Raw genomic sequence first — 8,957 nt, 5'->3', positions numbered from 1 at the left:
GCTCTTGATATCAGTATAATCTTGGCCTCATAAAATAAATTAGAAAGTTTTCCTCTTCAATTTTTTTTATGTGTGTGGAATATTTGTGAAAAATTGGTGTCAATACTTGGCAAAATTCACCAGTGAAGTTCTTTTGCTTTGAACTTTTCTTTGTGGAAAATTATTTGATTAACAACTCAATGTTTTCACATGTTACACCCATATTCAGATTGTCTGTTTCTTCTTGAGTCATTTTGGATGGCCCATGTCTTTCTGAAAATTTGTCAATTTGATCGACGTTATCTAATTTGTTGTAATAAATTTGCTTATACTACTACCTTAAAATCCTTTTTTTTCTGTAATTGATAGTTAAGTTCCATCTTTAATCCTTGAATTTATTGTTTTGAGTCTTCTCTATTTTTTTCTTTGTCAATGAGGCTAAAAGCTTGTCAATTGTGTTGACTTCTACTTTGACTTTGTCTATTGTCTATTTTGCATTTATTTCCACTCTAATCTTTATTTTTTAAAAATTCCACTTATTTTGAGTGTAGTTTGTTCTTTTCTTTGAGTTGCAAGATAAGATTATGAATTTGAAACCTCTATGTTTTAATATAGGCAATCCAATAATTATTGGTATGTTGTGTTTTCATTTTCACTCACTTGAAAACATTTTTCTAATTATCTTTGTGATTTCTCCTTTGACCAATGATGTTGTTTAATTTCAACGTATTTAGAGGTTTCCAAATTTTTGATTTGATTTGATTGATTACTTATTTTATTCCATTATAAAGAACATACTTTCTATGATTTCATTCCTTTTTAATTTTTTGATTTGTGTTATAACATAATATGTGGTTGGTCCTGGTGAATGTTTTATGTGGGTTTGAAAATAATTTGTATTCTGCTGTTGTTGGGCGGTGTGTTTCATGGATGTTATGTCTAGCTGTCCTATTCATAATTGAAAATGAAGTATTGAAGTCTCCATTTGTTATTGCTACATTGTTTATTTCTCCCTTCAGTTCTTTCAGCTTTTACTTCATGTATTTTAGGGCTCTGTTGTTCAGTTGCTAGATGTATATATTATTTATAATTTTTATTTGCTTTTGATAAATAAATAAAAAGTTTTGACCCTTTTATTCCAACAAATAATAACTCTGTCTTTGTATATATTAAAAATTTTGTCTTAAAGTCAATTTTGTGTGATATTAGCACAACACTTTTTTTTTGTTTTTGTTATGGTTTTAATGTATGCATTTTTGGAACTTTTTACTTTTCAACCTATAACTGCCTTTGGATCTAAATTGTGTTTCTTATAGAAAGAACCTGTTAAATCATGCATTTTAAAATCAAATTTCCAATCTCTATCTTTTGTTGGACTGTGATTTACGGCTGTTTTTGCTATTTGTTTTCTACATGAGTTATGTCATTTTTGGTCTGTCATTTTTCTTTTGTGTTAAAAATGTTAATATGTATTTTAATTGCCTTGTTCTTTTACTGTATCTTTTTTGAATAATTTTCTTAATGATTTTCTTTTGAGATTATAACTAGCATTTAAGTTTATTACAATCTCTATTAAACTAATGTAAATTTAACTGCAATAACATGGAAAATTTTGCTTAATATAGCTCCATTTTCTTCTTCCCTTGTTTGTGCTGTTATTGTCACACATATTATATCTTCATAAATTATATGCCCATAGCTATGCAATGATTACTTTGTGCAGTTGTCTTTAAAATATAATAGGAGATAAAAAAGGGTATTGAAACAAAAATGTATTTATACTTATACATTTCTTATATCTGCCTATAAAACAACCTTCCAGGTGCTTTTTATTTCTTCCCTGGATTTTAAAAAGTATTTCTCTTAGGAGAGCTTGGCAAACAACACATCCTTTCACCTGTTATTTATCTGGGAATATCTTAATCTTGATTTCATTTTTAAAGATTAATTTTGCTGGATGTAAAATTCTGGATTGACAGTGTTTTTATTTGTGCACTTTGAGTATGTCTTGCCCAGTGTCTTCTGTTCTTTAGGGAAGCAGTACCCAATCTTTTGACATCAAGGTCCAGTTTCCTGAAAGACAAATTATTCCAAAGATGGGAGTGGGATGGAAGTAGGGGAGGTGTGGATCATCAGGCGTTAGATTCTCATAAGGTGTATGCAACCCAGATCCCTCACATGTGCAGTTCACAATAGGGTTCATGCTCCTATGAGAATCTAATGCCATCACTGACCTGACAGAAGATGGAGCTCTGCTCACTCGCCACTTACCTTCTGTGTACAGCTGGATTCCTAAAAGTACCAGTCCGTGGCCTGGGGGTTAGGAGTCCTTGCTCTTGGACTTCTGTTAAGAAATCAGTTGTTAATCTATTTGGGGATCTCTTGTATATACAGAGTAATTTTCCTTGCATCTTTTCAAAATTCTTTGTCTTTATCTTTCTACAGTTTAACAGTTATGTGAATAGCTGTGTACCCTTTGAATTTTATTCCACTTAGAATTTTTGTGACTCTTGTATGTGTAGATTAATACTTTTCATAAAGCTTAAAAGTTCATATTCTTCAAACGTCATTTTGTTTTCTCTCTATATGAATTATTTCTTCAAATGTCATTCTGCTTTCTCACTATATGAATTTGACTATTCTAGATATACCTTATATAAGTATTTATCTTTTTGTGTCCAGTTTATTTGTTTCACTTATCATAATGTCCTCAAGGTTTATCTACATTGAAGCTATGTCAAAATTTCATTTTATAATTGTACATCTATGTGTGAGTGTGTGTGTGTGTGTGTGTATTTTTAAAATTTATTTATTTCCACTAGACAATGTGTTCCTTGAGGGTAGGGATTTTATATATACATATATATATAATATTTAAAAAATATATAATATATTTTTATATCTATATTTTTATATTGGGAAAGGGAATAAAAAGAAAGTAGTCCCTCTACTGGGTCCTATTCAGTGGTAGTTTTTTGTCCCATAGGGTTAGGGAAGGCTTTGAGGAAATAAAAGTTGTTTGGAAAAATCCAGGTGTAGTTACTTTGTATATTGTGATGGGCAGGAGGGATGAGTTGACGTGTGAAGTCCCCTCACACCCTCCATCTTGCCTCAGACTATGTCTGGAGCCCTGGGGGGTGCACTGCTTTCACTCCTGTTTCTTGGGGTTGTTGATGGCCACATAGTGGTAGAGGATGACGACCGGGAAGACCCACATGCCCAGTATGTTGGTGCAGATGGCCAGCTGCACGTGGGTGATCATCTTGAGGAGGACCTGGATCGGAACTCTGCAGTGCTGCTCAGACACCCACTGACCACTTCTTTTTATTAAAATGAAATATTTTAAATTTATTTGTATATCCTGTGCAAATACAAGTTTGATAAAAGTGGACATTAACACTTATACATTTAGTTTATTTTTTGGCAATCATTTTGCCAGCAGTCTCAGCCATTTAAAAAAAAATTGTATTTCCTCACTTGAAAAAGTTAAATTGTTCCTTGATTGCCATCTCAAAACACTTCACTCAGCAGAATTTTGACACCAGTTGTTTGCTGTTTAAGTTTTTAACATTTTGGCTAATGGAGCTATTGCCCATTAGAGCAGAATTATTTTTCTGAATTGATGGGCTCTCAAGCAGGAAAGTATCGTTAAGCTTACTTCAATGGCAACCATTTAATGGATGCCAACAGCCATCCATGTTTTAGATAGATTTACTGACTATATATATCTATAATTCGGTATGAGGAGTAGTATTTCAAAGTGAATATTTGTATCACAGATTATTCTGTAAATTTTTCTTTAGGTCATCACAGACTCTTGGTGGCTAAGATGCTATTTTATTATTTATTAATAATGTTTTTTTCTCATAGTTATTTTCTATAAATATTGGCTTTATGAATCCCTTCAATTTTGTTCTTTACAGAGTCAACAAACAGTTCAACATGATTTGGAATAGCCTTATTTTCTTTGTCTTTCAGAAAATCTGGTTGTGTCATTGACAAGGTTAAAAGCAATGGATCATTTCCCAGATATGAGCTGGACAAATACAAAAGAGTCCATGGGAAATCTCCTCAGTGACTGAGCAATGTTGTTGGTATTCCCTATGGTTTAATTCCCTATTTCACTTCTTTTTATAATGCCCTCTAAACTCTATTTTGCACAGTTATAACAGAAACAAACTTCGTTCTCCTCCCCGAATTTTAGAACCTACTTGATTCTAAAGACTCCTAAAGGATTTGTAATTTTTCTTTTATAAAATGTCTTCTATCTTTTCAGTTCTTGTTGTGCATTCCTAGCAGGCATAAACTTTTGACACTTTCATGTATTTTTATTCTATCCTGAAAACATATGGAGTCTTCCTGGGTACTCTTCATTTTCATATTTTTATACCCTCGATTATTTTGTTTTCAGCTTATACCCTTAATAGTGTTGTGATTTTGTTTAACTTCCTTGAGTTCTTTCAATCTCTGAAACCAAAACAATGATATCTCTCATTAGATTTTTGAAAGAAAGAATGAGAAAAGGGACTTTAGAAAAACATGTGCTTGATACAACCAAGTTAACTCTTTTCTTTCAATTCCAACATAATCTGAAACATTCAGATTACACCTATCATTTTCTTTCTTATTTACTTGTATAAATTTTTGTATCTGCCTCTTCAGAAATAGAAATTGCTGAGTCTAAGATTGTTTTCTTATATTTAATCTTCTGCAGTTCTATCCTGTATGCTATAGAGAGTAATATTGATTTATTAAATAATTCTTTAGTAAATCTTAATTGTTTGGTAATAATCATAAAGTAATACAGAAAAAGACCATCAGCATTTGACACTCCCATCATGTCACTTAATATTAGTTCTTGGAGCAGATGAGTAAATTATAGTCTTACAGACTTAGCTTATCATGATAATGGCTTTTTAGCTCTCATAGTCACATTATAAGGTATTTTTATATTTGTTTATGAAATATTTCTATTTATTTTCAGGAGAGTTAAGGCCAAGTATTCAAATTCTCAAAAGCCCCTGTCTAACTGCATCTTAAAAGAGCAGTTACCTAGGAGGTAAAGACAAGTAGTACAATCTGCATAAAATAGTATACTGAACTCAAGACACTAAATCAGCAAAAAATGAACTTGCTGTCCACTTGAGTGGATATATGTTTTGACCACAAATATCATAAGAATTTAACATAGTCTTTTCACATTATGTAAGAAATCATTCATAGGTAATTTTTTCATAGGTGTTGTTGATATAACAACTCTTTATATAAACATCTGACACTGACATAGTGCCTCCTAGTCTCAAAAATACTTACAAATATTTTAATTATTTGTACACTCAATATGACATTGTCATTTTAAACTGATAGCTTGACAAAGCAATTGAATTCTATTTAGTGTGTGAATTATTGGTGAAGAAAACTGGTAAGTACACAATTTATGTGCTCCATAAATTTTAGTTTAGCCTGAACATTCCAGGTTTGAAGTATTACAATGTTTTTTTAAAGTATGTATTTATTAGAAATAAAAGATAAGATGAATATCTTATCTGGGTCTATCTTTGTGTGTTTAGTCTCTGTCAAACTGATTCACTTAGAATATATTCTTTATTTTATTTTGTATTTTATTTTTTGCTGTGGTAATAATTCACTTGAGATCTACCCTCTTAACACACTTTCAGTGCACAATACTGTATTGTTAATTATAGGCACAATGCTGTACAGCAGACCTCTAGAACTTATATTTTATGTAACTGAAATTTTATATCTATTGCAGTTTTTCTCTTGTCCCCTCCTCCAGCTTCTGGCAAACACCATCCTACTCACTGTTTCTATGAGTTTGACTATATTTTATACCTCATATGAATGAATCATACAGTATTTACCCTCCTATGGCTGACATTTTTCACTTATATAATATCCTCCAGGTTCATTCATGTCATAGCTAAAATAATTGAAATCAGGATCTCAAGGAGATACCTGCATTCTCAGGTTCACTGCAGCACAATTCACAATGACCAAGATTTGATACCAATCTAAATATTCATCCATGGATAAATGGATAAAGAAAATGTGATAATACAGACAATGGAACCTTATTCAGCCATAAAAAAGAAAACCTTCAAAATATCTTCTAACATTCATGGATTTACTTTGCCAGCCTTCTCTGACATATATTTTACCATATGTATTCTTCAAAACTGTCCCAAAATATTTTTTTGGAACGAGGCTTTGTATACATAACTACAGTAAATCTATGAATGCTAGAAGATATCCTGAATATTTCCTTCTTTTTTATGGCTGAATAATATTTCATTGTAGATATACTCCACACTTTCTTTGTCCATTCATCCATCTATGAATCTGTAGGAGACAGTTTAGATGAGTATATGTGGTACAACACATGTGCCAACTTCACTGATCAAGTTAATTTTAGGTAGAGCAGTTAAAATGGAAAATATTCCAAGCAGTAAGAAATGGCATAAAATAACAAAAATTAGAGGTAAAGCTCAAAACAAACAAAAAAGTGTTCATTTTTACACTCCACTGCCAGTTTCTCAATGGTGCCATTTCCTAATGTTACAATATGGTAACATCAGTAGCACTAACACAACTTAACTTCAAAATTTTCTCCTAAATCATCACTGACTGCATTTACCTTCTGTTCTCTGTAACCCTTGTGAATTTTTTAAAATTTTTAATTTTATGCAGTTACTATGTGTACAAGGTAAAAAGTAAGGAAGATGCAAAAATAAAGTCACAAAATGAATGCAAAGTAATTTTCCTCTTATTTCTATTTTCCATCCAGTTGGCAACCCAATTTTATATGGTTCCTGTTATGTTGTTATTCATGTTGTCTACTTATGGAGATATTCTATGCAAATAAGAAACACATGCATGCTTTTCTCTTTTCCTTTTCATTTATTAATGTGGCTTTAAGATAATTTCAGGATTGATTTTAGAAAATGTACAAAGAAGGAAGGAACTTGCAAGGAAGTTCTTTACTTTTTCTAGTAATTCCCCTATTTAAGAAAAAAATCAGAAACCTTGAGCTCATACTCTTCCCCAAAAGTATTTGTGTAATATTAGGCAAATAATTTTAACATTTTTGGATCCAAGTTTTTTGACTTGCAAAACATATATTGGTCTGGAATGTTAGAACTGGACTATTTATGTTGAAAAATATTTCAGGAGGTCATAGAGCCTATTTTCTTGCTACTAGCTAGGACCACAGTTACCTCAAAAACATAGTTTGTGTTCTTAGCACAGAAACAGAAGCAAGCATCTGAGTGATGGATTAGTTAGAGGCTTAGCTATGAGCCAAGAAAATCGTGCTTTAGAGCTGACTCTGTTACTAACTTACAGGGAAGGACTGAATCATTTACATTGCCTCTTTGAGCCCTTTTGAACATATACTGTGAGTCAGGCACTATGCTAGAAACTGGAGTTAAGTGTGAACAATGGACACCTTAAGGAAATTATACATAACATGTAGATAGTAAAAATACTTACACGTATGTGAACATAGTGCAGAACTTATACCTAAGTGTAGACAGCTAGCACACACACACAAATAAATATACAAGATGATTGTGGCTGTGAAAAGTGAAGTTAAATAGAGTAATATTAGTGATAATAAACTGCAGAGCTCACACTTTGAGCTTTGGCATTCTGGGGGCAAAATCACAAACCTGCCTCTGGTATTTTAAACTTTGGAGGAAAACACCGCAAGACTCAACATCTGTCAGATGCTGCACAAATGTCTCAACATTTTTTTGATGGCATATCGCTATGAAGTTGCTTTTTAATGCTTTCTCTGAAAAAAAATTAGACCCAAGTGAAAAGAGATATGAGAAAGGAAACGAGGATGGTGGCTCCCAATAAGTAAGTATTTGTGTTTAGGGATGAAATACAATATAATGTCTCTTTTTCAGTTGACATGTCTTGCCTGCTCAAATGGCTACTAACTTGTTAGGCTCTAGATAGGCTGAATCTCACAGCTTCATAAACAGAGTTGTCAGGTTTTTTCTTGACCTTGGGGTGCTCTAGACCACAGAGGTTGAATGGAGCCTTTAGGCGGGACATCCTTTTAATTGGATTTTAGAGGAGACCTCTTTGAAGAGATGACAAATGAGGGAGTCCTGAAGAAACAGATGGAGTCATTCAAGTGAAGGGCAAGTGAAAAGGTCCTGAAGATAAAAATGACCTAGTGTTTTAAGGGAAAAGGGGTGGGGGGGGCATCTAGATTGCAGCGTCTAAGAGGCTTGTGGTATGAGATGAACTTGAAGTTGGAGCAGGTACCTAACATAGTGAGTGGGCTTCAAGGGTCAGCATGGTGAGTTTGGGTTTTTATAAAGATCACAGAAAGTGACTGAAAGGTGGTGAGTCGGGAAATGACTTGATGACTCACATGAGTGACATATGTGGCAGGTGGATGGTGAGGAGGTGGGGTGGCCCATGAATGGGAGTCTAGTAAGAGGTACTCAAGAGGTAGAAGAAATAGAGAGACTTCCTGATGGTCCTGGGCAGAGGAGATGTCAGCCCAGACTAGAGTGAAGCCATTGGAAATAAAGGGAATTAGATAATTAAAAATATGTTTAGGAAATTCAATTATCAGCATAATTGGAGGAATTTTTACAAAAGGAAGACTCAAGAAAAGAATCTAGGTATGTCTCTTTAAGCAACTGGGTAGATGATGCTGTCATTTACTGAGATGGACAAGAACCAGAGGACAGCAGTTTGTAAGCACAATTCAAAATTTTGTTTATTCTCCTATGAATGAGGGCTTGAACAGAACTGTAAACCCTTCTGACTCTAATATAAAATAAAACATTAGTGTGATGTGATGTCACCCAGTTCATGGAATAGAAAAAACACGAGGGCATTGGGTGTACATTGGCCAAGAGGTAAGAAACATGGAATGATTTAAAAAAAAAGAGAGAAGAATTTAGCTTCAGGACAAGTTTCTAGGGGGAAACCAT

General features: G+C 33.0%; 1 protein-coding gene across 1 annotated transcript; it reads right to left on the bottom strand.

The window, feature by feature from the left end:
* Positions 1 to 3,127: 3,127 nt before the first annotated feature.
* Positions 3,128 to 3,241, bottom strand: LOC110596640 (dolichyl-diphosphooligosaccharide--protein glycosyltransferase subunit 4-like). Its single transcript, XM_021718160.1, has one exon. The coding sequence runs from the start codon at positions 3,239 to 3,241 to the stop codon at positions 3,128 to 3,130; it is 114 nt and encodes a 37-aa protein (XP_021573835.1).
* Between the last annotated feature and the right edge of the window lie 5,716 nt (positions 3,242 to 8,957).

Source organism: Carlito syrichta, unplaced genomic scaffold (assembly GCF_000164805.1).
Source record: "Carlito syrichta isolate Samal-C Ts95f unplaced genomic scaffold, Tarsius_syrichta-2.0.1 Scaffold311871, whole genome shotgun sequence".
Classification (NCBI taxonomy): domain Eukaryota; kingdom Metazoa; phylum Chordata; class Mammalia; order Primates; family Tarsiidae; genus Carlito; species Carlito syrichta.
The sequence above is the reverse complement of the archived record's forward strand: the minus strand, read 5'-3'. Positions and strand labels throughout refer to the sequence as shown.